This window comes from Panulirus ornatus, chromosome 36 (assembly GCF_036320965.1).
Source record: "Panulirus ornatus isolate Po-2019 chromosome 36, ASM3632096v1, whole genome shotgun sequence".
Lineage (NCBI taxonomy): Eukaryota > Metazoa > Arthropoda > Malacostraca > Decapoda > Palinuridae > Panulirus > Panulirus ornatus.
Window position 1 is genome coordinate 19210087 of NC_092259.1, and position 17164 is coordinate 19227250.

General features: G+C 43.3%; 1 protein-coding gene across 1 annotated transcript in view; it reads left to right on the forward strand.

The window, feature by feature from the left end:
- The window catches only part of LOC139760438 (juvenile hormone esterase-like), a gene marked incomplete at its 3' end in the record, with an annotated part of 88590 nt that overhangs the window by 60487 nt on the left and 10939 nt on the right, over positions 1-17164 (forward strand). Inside the window, exon 5 of the mRNA XM_071683675.1 lies at positions 6356-6541. Within this exon, the coding sequence (XP_071539776.1) occupies positions 6356-6541 (186 nt within the window). The remainder of the gene's footprint in view (positions 1-6355; positions 6542-17164) is intronic.

Consider the following 17164-nt stretch of genomic DNA (forward strand, 5'->3'; position numbering starts at 1 on the left):
CAGGGAGCATAGCTGATCTCTAAGATATACAAGAAATACAGCTCATCTCTCAGACATGTAGGAAGAACAGTTGATCTCTTGATATGCAGGAAGTACAGCTGATCTCTCAAACGTACAGGAAGTACAGCTGATCTCAGACATACAGGAAGTACAGCTGATCTCTCAGATATACAGGAAGGACAAGTGATCTCTCAAACATACGGGAAGTACAGCTGATCTCTCAGACATACAGGAAGTACATCTGATCTCTCAGACATGCAAGAAGTACAGCTGATCTTTTAGATATGCAAGAAGTACAGCTGATTGCTAAGGCATACAGAATGTACAGATGATTTCTCAGACATACAGGATGTACAGTTGACTGACCTCTAAGACATGCAGGAAGTGCAGCTGATCTTTTAGATATGCAAGAAGTACAGCTGATCTCTAAGATTTGCAGGATGTACAGCTGATCTCTCAAGCATGCAGGAAATACAGTTGCTCTAAGATATGCAGGATGTACAGCTGATCTTTCAGACATACCGGAAGTACAGCTGACCTCTATGATATGCAGGAAGTACAAATGACCTAAAACATATGCAAGAAGTACAGATGATCTATAAGACATGCAGGAAGTACATCTCTTAGACATACAGGAATTACAGCTGACTTCTTATAAGTACAGGAAGTACAGCTGATCTCTCAGACATGCAAGAAGTACAGCTGATCTTTTAGATATGCAGGAAGTACAGCTGATTGCTAAGGCATACAGAATGTACAGCTGATTTCTCAGACATACAGGATGTACAGTTGACTTCTAAGACATGCAGGAAGTGCAGCTGATCTCTCAAGCATGCAGAAATACAGTTGATCTCTAAGATATGCAGGACGTACAGCTGATCTTTCAGACATACCGGAAGTAAGCTGACCTCTATGATATGCAGGAAGTACAAATGACCTAAAACATATGCAAAAAGTACAGATGATCTATAAGACATGCAGGAAGTACAGACATACTCTTAGACAGACAGGAATTACAGCTGACTTCATAGATATGCAGGAAGAAACCTGATCTCTCAGACATACAGGATGCACAAGTGATCTCTCAGACATACAGGATGTAAAAGTGATCTCTCAGACATACAGGATGTACAAGTGATCTCTCAGTCATACAGTAAGTATAGCTGATCTCGAAGATATGCAGGAAATAAAGCTGATCTCTTAGATAGGCAGGAAGTACAACTAATCTCAGACAGGCAGATTGTAGAGCTGATCTCTCAGACTACACGAAGTACAGCTGATCTCTCAGACATACAGGAAGTACAGCTGATCTCTAAGACATGCAGGAAGAACAGCTGATCTCTCACACATATGGGAAGTACAGGTGATCTCTCAGACATACAGGAAGTACAGGTGATCTCTAAGATGTGCATAAAATACAGCTGATCTCAGATATGCAGATAATACAGTTGATCTCTCAGACATGCAGAAAGTACATCTAATCTCTCCGACGTACAGGAAGCACAGCTGATCTCTTAGACATTAAGGAAGTACAGCTGATCTCTCACACATATGGGAAGTACAGGTGATCTCTCAGACATACAGGAAGTACAGCTGATCTCTCACACATATGGGAAGTACAGCTGATCTCTCAGACATACAGGAAGTACAGCTGATCTCTCACACATATGGAAGGTACAGGTGATCTCAGACACAGAGGAAGTACATCTGATCTCTAGGACATAAAGGAAGTACAGCTGATTTCTGAGACAACCAGGAAGTACTGGTGATCTCTCAGACATACTGGAAATACAGCTGATCTCTCAGATGTGCAGGAAGTACAGTCGATGTCTAAGATATACAGGAAGTACTGCTGATCTCTTGGATATGCAGGGAGAGCAGCTGATCTCCAAGACATGCACGAAGCACAGCTGATCTCTCAGACATACAGAAAGTACAGCTCACCTCTAAGACATACAGGAAGTACAGCTGATCTCTCAGACATACAGGAAGTACAGCTGATCTCTCAGACATACAGGAAGTACAGCTGATCTCTCAGACATACAGGAAGTACAGCTGATCTCTCAGACATACAGGAAGTACAGCTGATCTCTCAGACATACAGGAAGTACAGCTGATCTCTCAGACATACAGGAAGTACAGCTGATCTCTCAGACATACAGGAAGTACAGCTGATCTCTCAGACATACAGGAAGTACAGCTGATCTCTCAAGCATGTAGGAAATACAGCTGACGTCTAAGACATGCAGGAAGAACAGCTGATCTCTAAGATTTGCAAGACGTACAGCTGATCTCTTAAACATACTGGAAGTACAGTATGTAGTGTTATTAACTGTACATGTGTGGCAGAGTTACAGCAACTACAGTATGTAGTGTTGTTAACTGTACATGTGTGGCAGAGTTACAGTAACTCCAGTATGTAGAGTTGTTAACTGTACATGTGTGGCAGAGTTACAGTAACTCCAGTATGTAGAGTTGTTAACTGTACATGTGTGGCAGAGTTACAGTAACTCCAGTATGTAGAGTTGTTAACTGTACATGTGTGGCAGAGTTACAGTAACTCCAGTATGTAGAGTTGTTAACTGCTGACCGTGGTCCACTCTTCTCAGTTACCTCCTGAACGTGGTCCACTCTCCTCAGTTACCTGCTGACCGTGGTCCACTCTCCTCAGTTACCTCCTAACCGTGGTCCACTCTCCTCAGTTACCTGCTGACCGTGGTCCACTCTCCTCAGTTACCTGCTGACCGTGGTCCACTCTCCTCAGTTACCTGCTGACCGTGGTCCACTCTTCTCAGTTACCTCCTGACCGTGGTCCACTCTCCTCAGTTACCTGCTGACCGTGGTCCACTCACCTCAGTTACCTGCTGACCGTGGTCCACTCTTCTCAGTTACCTCCTGACCGTGGTCCACTCTTCTCAGTTACCTCCTGACCGTGGTCCACTCTTCTCAGTTACCTCCTGACCGTGGTCCACTCTTCTCAGTTACCTGCTGACCGTGGTCCACTCTCCTCAGTTACCTGCTGACCGTGGTCCACTCTCCTCAGTTACCTGCTGACCGTGGTCCACTCTCCTTAGTTACCTGCTGACCGTGGTCCACTCTCCTCAGTTACCTGCTGACCGTGGTCCACTCTCCTCAGTTACCTGCTGACCATGGTCCACTCTCCTCAGTTACCTGCTGACCGTAGCAGAGAACTTACTCAGTGTTTCTGGACCCAGGGTTATGCACTCCCATCCCACTTGCTACATCTATAACAACTTTTGCACATTGTACAGTTTTATATGGAATGCACTTCTGTACTTCTTTGTTATAAAAAGTAATATAAATGTTGAAATATGAATGATAAAGCAAAATCAAAATAATGAAATACAGATGATAAAGCAATGATAGAAATAATGAAATATGACTGATAAAGCAATAATAGAAATAATGAAATATAAATGATGAAGAAATGATGGAAATAATGAAATACAATTGATAAAGCTATAATGGAAATTTGAAATATAAATGATAAAGAAATAATAGAAATAATGAAATAAAATTGATAAAGCAATGATGGAAATAATGAAATATAAATGATAAAGAAATGATAGAAATAATGAAATAAAACTGATAAAGCAATAATGGAAATTATAAATATAAATGATAAAGCAATAGTAGCAAATAATAAGGAAAATGTAGCATAGCAGAACACTAATCATGTGCCAGGGAACAGACTGTTAACTAGATGGTTTGTGTACAACTACACGGTTAACTAGATGGTTTGTGTACAACTACACGGGTTAACTAGATGGTTTGTGTACAACTACACGGGTTAACTAGATGGTTTGTGTACAACTACACGGTTAACTAGATGGTTTGTGTACAACTACACGGTTAACTAGATGGTTTGTGTACAACTACACGGTTAACTAGATGGTTTGTGTACAACTACACGGTTAACTAGATGGTTTGTGTACAACTACACGGTTAACTAGATGGTTTGTGTACAACTACACGGTTAACTAGATGGTTTGTGTACAACTACACGGTTAACTAGATGGTTTGTGTACAACTACACGGTTAACTAGATGGTTTGTGTACAACTACACGGGTTAACTAGATGGTTTGTGTACAACTACACGGTTAACTAGATGGTTTGTGTACAACTACACGGGTTAACTAGATGGTTTGTGTACAACTACACGGGTTAACTAGATGGTTTGTGTACAACTACACGGGTTAACTAGATGGTTTGTGTACAACTACACGGTTAACTAGATGGTTTGTGTACAACTACACGGTTAACTAGATGGTTTGTGTACAACTACACGGTTAACTAGATGGTTTGTGTACAACTACACGGTTAACTAGATGGTTTGTGTACAACTACACGGGTTAACTAGATGGTTTGTGTACAACTACACGGGTTAACTAGATGGTTTGTGTACAACTACACGGTTAACTAGATGGTTTGTGTACAACTACACGGTTAACTAGATGGTTTGTGTACAACTACACGGGTTAACTAGATGGTTTGTGTACAACTACACGGTTAACTAGATGGTTTGTGTACAACTACACGGGTTAACTAGATGGTTTGTGTACAACTACACGGTTAACTAGATGGTTTGTGTACAACTACACGGTTAACTAGATGGTTTGTGTACAACTACACGGGTTAACTAGATGGTTTGTGTACAACTACACGGGTTAACTAGATGGTTTGTGTACAACTACACGGTTAACTAGATGGTTTGTGTACAACTACACGGTTAACTAGATGGTTTGTGTACAACTACACGGTTAACTAGATGGTTTGTGTACAACTACACGGTTAACTAGATGGTTTGTGTACAACTACACGGTTAACTAGATGGTTTGTGTACAACTACACGGTTAACTAGATGGTTTGTGTACAACTACACGGTTAACTAGATGGTTTGTGTACAACTACACGGTTAACTAGATGGTTTGTGTACAACTACACGGTTAACTAGATGGTTTGTGTACAACTACACGGTTAACTAGATGGTTTGTGTACAACTACACGGTTAACTAGATGGTTTGTGTACAACTACACGGTTAACTAGATGGTTTGTGTACAACTACACGGTTAACTAGATGGTTTGTGTACAACTACACGGTTAACTAGATGGTTTGTGTACAACTACACGGTTAACTAGATGGTTTGTGTACAACTACACGGTTAACTAGATGGTTTGTGTACAACTACACGGTTAACTAGATGGTTTGTGTACAACTACACGGTTAACTAGATGGTTTGTGTACAACTACACGGTTAACTAGATGGTTTGTGTACAACTACACGGTTAACTAGATGGTTTGTGTACAACTACACGGTTAACTAGATGGTTTGTGTACAACTACACGGTTAACTAGATGGTTTGTGTACAACTACACGGTTAACTAGATGGTTTGTGTACAACTACACGGTTAACTAGATGGTTTGTGTACAACTACACGGTTAACTAGATGGTTTGTGTACAACTACACGGTTAACTAGATGGTTTGTGTACAACTACACGGTTAACTAGATGGTTTGTGTACAACTACACGGTTAACTAGATGGTTTGTGTACAACTACACGGTTAACTAGATGGTTTGTGTACAACTACACGGTTAACTAGATGGTTTGTGTACAACTACACGGGTTAACCATTAACTTGTTCATATCAATGTTGCCAGAGGAAGGAAACGTTACTTGAGCACAACTGATGGGTCATGATGTACTGGTATTATGTACATTGGCTTTTTCATTGATGTTCATCCATTCTAGATTGTATTATCTCTTTTATTAGGCTTATTTCACATTATTTATTAAGTAAATTGTGTTGCATTGAAAACTGTGACATAAAGATCATAATATTGACACTTTGATGGAGTATATAACATATTCTCTTGTACACTACAGTGAAGTATATGGAATATTCTTCTTTCGGTTCAATACATTGAAGTATGTACAATATTCCTCTATAGTACTCTTCATTAAAATATATAGAATATTCCTCTATAGTACTCTTCATTAAAATATATAGAATATTCCTCTATAGTACACTTTATTGAAGTATATAAAAAATTCCTCTATAGTACACTTCATGCAATTATTTAGAATATTCCTCCATCGTGCACTTCATTGAAATATATGGAATATTCCTTTATCGTGCATTTCATTGAAGTATATAGAATATTCCTCACTAATACACTACAGTGATACATGTCGAATTTTCTCCTGTATTACACTGCAGTAAGGTGTATAGAATATTCGCCCCAGGTACGCTACACTGAAGTATATAGAATATTCTTCTCTAGTACATAAGAGTGAAATGCAACAGTAAATTTCATTGTTTGTTTTCAGGTTTCCTGTCGACAGAGGACTCTGTGATCCCGGGTAATTTTGGTTTGAAAGACCAAATCTTCGCTCTGCGTTGGATACAGAGAAATATTCATCATTTTGGTGGCGACTCTGACCGAGTGACGATATTTGGAGAAAGTGCAGGAGGCGCCTCAGTCCATTTCCATATCTTATCTCCATATTCCACAGGTAAATATCGTCGTGTATTCTGATGATGTAGCATTATCTGATAATTAAACGTCTTATTAACCTATAGCCTCACTGTAGTCTTGACACAATAGCGGATATTCTATGATGCGAATACATCTCTCACACATGTTCTCACATCCATTTTCTTTCCACTCTGCTCCTTCATAGACTTTTGTATGGCTTCTCCTGATCGCTTTATCTTCCACGGTTCACCTCACTCAGAGCAAGCACGTCGTCCCTTGTATACCACATTATTTCAGTTCGTTCTATCACTTGCATATCCTCCTGTCTGTTCAGACCCCGAGTGACTGAAACATCTTTATTTCCTCTTTGGTTTACCTTTGTTCCCTCCACGTGTACCATGTATATCTTCTACCATGTATACCTTAAACCATGTATACCTTCTACCATGTATATCTTCTATCATGTATACCCTCTACCATGTATATCTTCTACCATGCATACCTTTTACCATGTATACCCTCTACCATGTATATCTTCTATCATGTATACCCTCTACCATGTATATCTTTTACCATGTATATCTTCTACCATGTATACCTTCTACCATGTATACCTTCTACCACGTATATCTTCTATCATGTATACCATCTACCATGTATATCTTCTACCATGCATACCTTTTACCATGTATACCCTCTACCATGTATATCTTCTATCATGTATACCCTCTACCATGTATATCTTTTACCATGTATATCTTCTACCATGTATACCTTCTACCATGTATACCTTCTACCATGTATATCTTCTCAGTTATCATCTCTGTACTGATCCTATCCATATGTCCACACCATTTCAGCACATGCTCTTCAGCAGTCGTACACACACCTCTTACTTCAGCAGTGTCGTACAATCACCTCTTACTTCAGCAGTGTCGTACACACACCTCTTACTTCAGCAGTGTCGTACAAACCCCTCTTACTTCAGCAGTGTCGTACACACACCTCTTACTTCAGCAGTGTCGTACAAACCCCTCTTACTTCAGCAGTGTCGTACACACACCTCTTACTTCAGCAGTGTCGTACAAACACCTCTTACTTCAGCAGTGTCGTACACACACCTCTTACCTCAGCAGTGTCGTACAAACCCCTCTTACTTCAGCAGTGTCGTACAAACACCTCTTACTTCAGCAGTGTCGTACAAACACCTCTTACTTCAGCAGTGTCGTACACACACCTCTTACTTCAGCAGTGTCGTACAAACACCTCTTACTTCAGCAGTGTCGTACAATCACCTCTTACTTCAGCAGTGTCGTACACACACCTCTTACTTCAGCAGTGTCGTACAAACACCTCTTACTTCAGCAGTGTCGTACAAACACCTCTTACTTCAGCAGTGTCGTACAAACACCTCTTACTTCAGCAGTGTCGTACAAACACCTCTTACTTCAGCAGTGTCGTACAAACACCTCTTACTTCAGCAGTGTCGTACAAACACCTCTTACTTCAGCAGTGTCGTACACACACCTCTTACTTCAGCAGTGTCGTACAAACACCTCTTACTTCAGCAGTGTCGTACAAACACCTCTTACTTCAGCAGTGTCGTACACACACATCTTACTTCAGCAGTGTCGTACAAACACCTCTTACTTCAGCAGTGTCGTACACACACCTCTTACTTCAGCAGTGTCGTACACACACCTCTTACTTCAGCAGTGTCGTACAAACACCTCTTACTTCAGCAGTGTCGTACACACACATCTTACTTCAGCAGTGTCGTACACACACCTCTTACTTCAGCAGTGTCGTACAAACACCTCTTACTTCAGCAGTGTCGTACACACACATCTTACTTCAGCAGTGTCGTACAAACACCTCTTACTTCAGCAGTGTCGTACACACACATCTTACTTCAGCAGTGTCGTACACACACCTCTTACTTCAGCAGTGTCGTACAAACACCTCTTACTTCAGCAGTGTCGTACACACACATCTTACTTCAGCAGTGTCGTACAAACACCTCTTACTTCAGCAGTGTCGTACAAACACCTCTTACTTCAGCAGTGTCGTACAAACACATCTTACTTCAGCAGTGTCGTACAAACACCTCTTACTTCAGCAGTGTCGTACACACACCTCTTACTTCAGCAGTGTCGTACACACACCTCTTACTTCAGCAGTGTCGTACAAACACCTCTTACTTCAGCAGTGTCGTACAAACACCTCTTACTTCAGCAGTGTCGTACAAACACCTCTTACTTCAGCAGTGTCGTACAAACACCTCTTACTTCAGCAGTGTCGTACAAACACCTCTTACTTCAGCAGTGTCGTACAAACACCTCTTACTTCAGCAGTGTCGTACACACACCTCTTACTTCAGCAGTGTCGTACAAACACCTCTTACTTCAGCAGTGTCGTACAATCACCTCTTACTTCAGCAGTGTCGTACAAACCCCTCTTACTTCAGCAGTGTCGTACAATCACCTCTTACTTCAGCAGTGTCGTACACACACCTCTACTTCAGCAGTGTCGTACAATCACCTCTTACTTCAGCAGTGTCGTACACACACCTCTTACTTCAGCAGTGTCGTACAATCACCTCTTACTTCAGCAGTGTCGTACACACACCTCTTACTTCAGCAGTGTCGTACAATCACCTCTTACTTCAGCAGTGTCGTACAATCACCTCTTACTTCAGCAGTGTCGTACAAACACATCTTACTTCATCAGTGTCGTACAAACCCCTCTTACTTCAGCAGTGTCGTACAAGCACCTCTTACTTCAGCAGTGTCGTACAAACACCTCTTACTTCAGCAGTGTCGTACAAACACCTCTTACTTCAGCAGTGTCGTACAAACACCTCTTACTTCAGCAGTGTCGTACACGCACCTCTTACTTCAGCAGTGTCGTACACACACCTCTTACTTCAGCAGTGTCGTACAAACCCTCTTACTTCAGCAGTGTCGTACAAACCCCTCTTACTTCAGCAGTGTCGTACACACACCTCTTACTTCAGCAGTGTCGTACAAACCCTCTTACTTCAGCAGTGTCGTACACACACCTCTTACTTCAGCAGTGTCGTACACACACCTCTTACTTCCATACTTCACTCATGTCTTATTTGAGCAGCCAACCTCACGCTACATATTGCTCTTCCAATCTACCAACACATCCACCATCTTCCCATTTTCATCATAGGTTCAGGTCTTACATCCACTGAGGGTACTGCACTACCACACACTCCCTGGTGAACCCACGACATCTGCCACCTCACTAAGCTCATCTTACGTTCTCTCCCCAGCTATATCAACTCCCACCTCACGTTCTCTCCCCAGCTATATCAACTCCCACCTCACGTTCTCTCCCCAGCTATATCAACTCCCACCTCACGTTCTCTCCCCAGCTATATCAACTCCCACCTCACGTTCTCTCCCCAGCTATATCAACTCCCACCTCACGTTCTCTCCCCAGCTATATCAACTCCCACCTCACGTTCTCTCCCCAGCTATATCAACTCCCACCTCACGTTCTCTCCCCAGCTATATCAACTCCCACCTCACGTTCTCTCCCCAGCTATATCAACTCCCACCTCACGTTCTCTCCCCAGCTATATCAACTCCCACCTCACGTTCTCTCCCCAGCTATATCAACTCCCACCTCACGTTCTCTCCCCAGCTATATCAACTCCCACCTCACGTTCTCTCCCCAGCTATATCAACTCCCACCTCACGTTCTCTCCCCAGCTATATCAACTCCCACCTCACGTTCTCTCCCCAGCTATATCAACTCCCACCTCACGTTCTCTCCCCAGCTATATCAACTCCCACCTCACGTTCTCTCCCCAGCTATATCAACTCCCACCTCACGTTCTCTCCCCAGCTATATCAACTCCCACCTCACGTTCTCTCCCCAGCTATATCAACTCCCACCTCACGTTCTCTCCCCAGCTATATCAACTCCCACCTCACGTTCTCTCCCCAGCTATATCAACTCCCACCTCACGTTCTCTCCCCAGCTATATCAACTCCCACCTCACGTTCTCTCCCCAGCTATATCAACTCCCACCTCACGTTCTCTCCCCAGCTATATCAACTCCCACCTCACGTTCTCTCCCCAGCTATATCAACTCCCACCTCACGTTCTCTCCCCAGCTATATCAACTCCCACCTCACGTTCTCTCCCCAGCTATATCAACTCCCACCTCACGTTCTCTCCCCAGCTATATCAACTCCCACCTCACGTTCTCTCCCCAGCTATATCAACTCCCACCTCACGTTCTCTCCCCAGCTATATCAACTCCCACCTCACGTTCTCTCCCCAGCTATATCAACTCCCACCTCACGTTCTCTCCCCAGCTATATCAACTCCCACCTCACGTTCTCTCCCCAGCTATATCAACTCCCACCTCACGTTCTCTCCCCAGCTATATCAACTCCCACCTCACGTTCTCTCCCCAGCTATATCAACTCCCACCTCACGTTCTCTCCCCAGCTATATCAACTCCCACCTCACGTTCTCTCCCCAGCTATATCAACTCCCACCTCACGTTCTCTCCCCAGCTATATCAACTCCCACCTCACGTTCTCTCCCCAGCTATATCAACTCCCACCTCACGTTCTCTCCCCAGCTATATCAACTCCCACCTCACGTTCTCTCCCCAGCTATATCAACTCCCACCTCACGTTCTCTCCCCAGCTATATCAACTCCCACCTCACGTTCTCTCCCCAGCTATATCAACTCCCACCTCACGTTCTCTCCCCAGCTATATCAACTCCCACCTCACGTTCTCTCCCCAGCTATATCAACTCCCACCTCACGTTCTCTCCCCAGCTATATCAACTCCCACCTCACGTTCTCTCCCCAGCTATATCAACTCCCACCTCACGTTCTCTCCCCAGCTATATCAACTCCCACCTCACGTTCTCTCCCCAGCTATATCAACTCCCACCTCACGTTCTCTCCCCAGCTATATCAACTCCCACCTCACGTTCTCTCCCCAGCTATATCAACTCCCACCTCACGTTCTCTCCCCAGCTATATCAACTCCCACCTCACGTTCTCTCCCCAGCTATATCAACTCCCACCTCACGTTCTCTCCCCAGCTATATCAACTCCCACCTCACGTTCTCTCCCCAGCTATATCAACTCACACCTCACGTTCTCTCCCCAGCTATATCAACTCCCACCTCACGTTCTCTCCCCAGCTATATCAACTCCCACCTCACGTTCTCTCCCCAGCTATATCAACTCCCACCTCACGTTCTCTCCCCAGCTATATCAACTCCCACCTCACGTTCTCTCCCCAGCTATATCAACTCCCACCTCACGTTCTCTCCCCAGCTATATCAACTCCCACGGATCTAAAACACTCTGCGTCCTCCTCCCGGTTCTCCTCTCTCAGGCTCACACTTCAAATAACCTGATTTTCTTCATTGCTAACATTAGGGACAATACTTGTATTCACATTTTGCCCAAATTTCTCCTTTCACACACACACACACACACACACACACACACACACACACACACACACACACACTCTCCCATCCTCAGCAAACTGCAGTGTTTGCAGACTTGAATGTGCAAACACTGCCGCTACGTCATCAGCAAACAACAACAGATCTACTACCCAAGTCAACCTCCCCAGCTGACTACAGACCAGCCAAGACCCAACCTTAAACCTCACTCACCACGCCCTCCATAAACCTCTCTCACCACGCCCTCCATAAACCTCTCTCACCACGCACTCCATAAACCTCTCTCACCACGCCCTCCATAAACCTCTCTCACCACGCCCTCCATAAACCTCTCTCACCACGCCCTCCATAAACCTCTCTCACCACGCCCTCCATAAACCTCTCTCACCACGCCCTCCATAAACCTCTCTCACCACGCCCTCCATAAACCTCTCTCACCACGCACTCCATAAACCTCTCTCACCACGCCCTCCATAAACCTCTCTCACCACGCCCTCCATAAACCTCTCTCACCACGCACTCCATAAACCTCTCTCACCACGCCCTCCATAAACCTCTCTCACCACGCCCTCCATAAACCTCTCTCACCACGCCCTCCATAAACCTCTCTCACCACGCCCTCCATAAACCTCTCTCACCACGCCCTCCATAAACCTCTCTCACCACGCCCTCCATAAACCTCTCTCACCACGCCCTCCATAAACCTCTCTCACCACGCCCTCCATAAACCTCTCTCACCACGCCCTCCATAAGCCACTTGTGCAGGCCCACCTCCATCTGGAGCAACTTATTCTATTATCTTCCTACTCCCACTAACACTTCGCTCTCTTGATAAAAATTCTTCATTTTTATCATCTTTTCTCCAATATGGTCCATACATTGGCCTCGCCTTCCTCCACACAGCTTCTCTCTCAACATGATCATATCCACATCCATAAATGCCACACACAGATCCATCTGTTTCTTTAAGCATTTCTCACACACATTCCTCAAAGGAAATAGAGGAAGTTTATGTTATGTATCATCATACTATGTATTCCTATATGTAATGTTAATATGTAAAGTTATGTATCATCATACTATGTATTCCTATATGTAATGTTAATATGTAAAGTTATGTGTCATCATACTATGTATTCCTGTATGTAATGTTAATATGTAAAGTTATGTGTCATCATACTATGTATTCCTATATGTAATGTTAATATGTAAAGTTATGTGTCATCATACTATGTATTCCTATATGTAATGTTAATATGTAAAGTTATGTGTCATCATACTATGTATTCCTGTATGTAATGTTAATATGTAAGGTTATGTGTCATCATACTATATATTCCTATATGTAATGTTAATATGTAAGGTTATGTGTCATCATACTATGTATTCCTATATGTAATGTTAATATGTAAGGTTATGTGTCATCATACTATGTATTCCTGTATGTAATGTTAATATGTTAATGTATTACTCTCGTCTCCCGCTTGTTATGGACGAATGTCATGTCGGGCAATGAACACGCTTCGTCGTGTCTCGCTAATCTTACTTGTCTGTTTATAGATAGTGTCACGTCTTGACCAGCTTCTTCGTTCCACCATTCCTTCACAAATTACTTGATCCAGATATCGTCCACCACTCTTGAAACCACACTCTTCCCTCCCAGAGTGAAGCTCTGTACATACACACACCTCTCAATCACATACACCACACTAAGTGTACACAATATACATTCTTATCTCTCTTTAACTTGAACATTCACTATTACCTTCATATATAGTGAAGCTGTAGAACATTCCACTAATCCTTAGGCACCTCATCACGATCCACACATACACAAAACTATCTTAACTACCCAATCAACAACAATGCAGTAATCCCTTACATAAATCAACCACAATATGATCCACTTCAGCTGCCTTGGTGCACTTCATATGATTATATATATATATATATATATATATATATATATATATATATATATATATATATATATATATATATATATATATATATATATATATTTCAACTTTCTAAAATGGGAAACAGAAGAAGGAGTCACGCGGGGAGTGCTCATCCTCCGCGTAGGCTCAGATTGGGGTGTCTAAATGTGTGTGGATGTAACCAAGATGTGAAAAAAGGAGAGATAGGTAGTATGTTTGAGGAAAGGAACCTGGATGTTTTGGCTCTGAGTGAAACGAAGCTCAAGGGTAAAGGGGAAGAGTGGTTTGGGAATGTCTTGGGAGTAAAGTCATGGGTTAGTGAGAGGACAAGAGCACGGGAAGGAGTAGCACTACTCCTGAAACAGGAGTTGTGGGAGTATGTGATAGATTGTAAGAAAGTAAATTCTAGATTGATATGGGTAAAACTGAAAGTGGATGGAGAGAGATGGGTGATTATTGGTGCATATGCACCTGGGCATGAGAAGAAAGATCATGAGAGGCAAGTGTTTTGGGAACAGCTGAATGAGTGTGTGAGTGGTTTTGATGTACAAGACCGGGTTGTGGTGAAGGGTGATTTGAATGCAAAGGTGAGTAATGTGGCAGTTGAAAGAATAATTGGTATACATAGGGTGCTCAGGGTTGTAAATGGAAATGGTGAAGAGCTTGTAGATTTATGTGCTGAAAAAGGACTGGTGATTGGGAATACCTGGTATAAAAAGCGATATATACATAAGTATACGTATGTAAGTAGGAGAGATGGCCAGAGAGCGTTATTGGATTACGTGTTAATTAACAGGAGCGCGAAAGAGAGACTTTTGGATGTTAATGTGCTGAGAGTTGCAACTGGAGGGTTGCCTGATCATTATCTTGTGGAGGCGAAGGTGAAGATTTCTGCGGGTTTTTAGAAGAGAGAATGTTGGGGTGAAGAGGGTGGTGAGAGTAGGTGAGCTTGGGAAGGAGACTTGTGAGAAGAAGTACCAGGAGAAACTGAGACAGAAGGTGAAGAAAAAGGTGCAAGAGGTGAAAAAGAGGGCAAATGAGAGTTGGGGTGAGAAAGTATCATTAAAATTTAGGGAGAATAAAAAGATGTTCTGGAAGGAGGTAAATAAAGTTCGTAAGACAAGGGAGCAAATGGGAACTTCAGTGAAGGGGGCTAATGGGGAGGTGATGACAAGTAGTGGTGATGTGAGAAGGAGATGCAGTGAGTATTTTGAAGGTTTGTTGAATGTGTTTGATGATAGAGTGGCAGATATAGGGTGTTTTGGTCGAGATGGTGTGCAAAGTGAGAGGGTTGGGGGAAATGATTTGGTAAACAGAGAAGAGGTAGCAAAAGCTTTGCGGAAGATGAAAGCCGGCAAGGCATCAGGTTTGGATGGTATTGCAGTGGAATTTACTAAAAAGGGGGGGTGACTATATTGTTGACTGGTTGGTAAGGTTATTTAATGTTTGTATGATTCATGGTGAGGTGCCTAAGGATTGGCGGAATGCTTGCATAGTGCCATTGTACAAAGGCAAAGGGGATAAGAGTGAGTGCTCAAATTACAGAGGTATAAGTTTGTTGAGTATTCCTGGTAAATTATATGGGAGGGTACTGATTGAGAGGGTTAAGGCATGTACAGAGCATCAGATTGGGGAAGAGCAGTGTGGTTTCAGAAGTGGTAGAGGATGTGTGGATCAGGTGTTTGCTTTGAAGAATGTATGTGAGAAATACTTAGAAAAGCAAATGAATTTGTATGTAGCATTTATGGATCTGGAGAAGGCATATGATAGAGTTGATTGAGATGCTCTGTGGAAGGTACTAAGAATATATGGTGTGGGAGGCAAGTTGTTAGAAGCAGTGAAAAGTTCTTATCGAGGATGTAAGGCATGTGTACGTGTAGGAAGAGAGGAAAGTGATTGGTTCTCAGTGAATGTAGGTTTGCGGCAGGGGTGTGTGATGTCTCCATGGTTGTTTAATTTGTTTATGGATGGGGTTGTTAGGGATGTGAATGCAAGAGTTTTGGAAAGAGGGGCAAGTATGCAGTCTGTTGGGGATGAGAGAGCTTGGGAAGTGAGTCAGTTGTTCGTTGATGATACAGCGCTGGTGGCTGATTCATGTGTGAAACTGCAGAAGCTGGTGACTGAGTTTGGTAAAGTGTGTGGAAGAAGAAAGTTAAGAGTAAATGTGAATAAGAGCAAGGTTATTAGGTACAGTAGGGTTGAGGGTCAAGTCAATTGGGAGGTAAGTTTGAATGGAGAAAAACTGGAGGAAGTAAAGTGTTTTAGATATCTGGGAGTGGATCTGGCAGCGGATGAAACCATGGAAGCCGAAGTAAATCATAGGTTGGGGGAGGGGGCGAAAATCCTGGGAGCTTTGAAGAATGTGTGGAAGTCGAGAACATTATCTCGGAAAGCAAAAAATGGGTATGTTTGAAGGCATAATGGTTCCAACAATGTTGTATGGTTGCGAGTTGTGCACAGGAGGGTGGATGTGCTGGAAATGAGATGTTTGAGGACAATATGTGTTGTGAGGTGATTTGATCGAGTAAGTAATGTAAGGGTAAGAGAGATGTGTGGAAATAAAAAGCGTGTGGTTGAGAGAGCAGAAGAGGGTGTTTTGAAATGGTTTGGCCGCATAGAGAGAATGAGTGAGGAAAGATTGACCAATGTGTCGGAGGTGGAGGGAACGACGAGAAGTGGGAGACCAAATTGGAGGTGGAAAGATGGAGAGAAAAAGATTTTGAGTGATCGGGGCCTGAACATGCAGGAGGGTGAAGGCGGGCAAGGAATAGAGTGAATTGGATCGATGTGGTATACCGGGGTCGACGTGCTGTCAATGGATTGAATCAGGGCATGTGAAGCGTCTGGGGTAAACCATGGAAAGTTGTGTGGGGCCTGGATGTGGAAAGGGAGCTGTGGTTTCCGGCATTATTGCATGACAGCTGGAGACTGAGTGTGAGCGTATGGGGCTTTTGTTGTCTTTTCCTGGCGCTGCCTCGCGCACATGAGGGGGGAGGGGGATGTTATTCCGTGTGTGGCGGGGTGGCGATGGGGGTGAGTAGGGGCAGACAGTGTGAATTGTGTGCATGTGTGTATATGTGTGTGTCTGTGTGTGTATATATGTGTGTACGTTGGGATGTGTGGGTGTGTATGTTTGCGTGTGTGGATGTGTGTGTGTGTGTGCATGTGTGTGGGGGTGGGTTGGGCCATTTCATACGACTGTTTCCTTGCGCTACCTAGCAGGCGCGGGAGACAGCGACAAA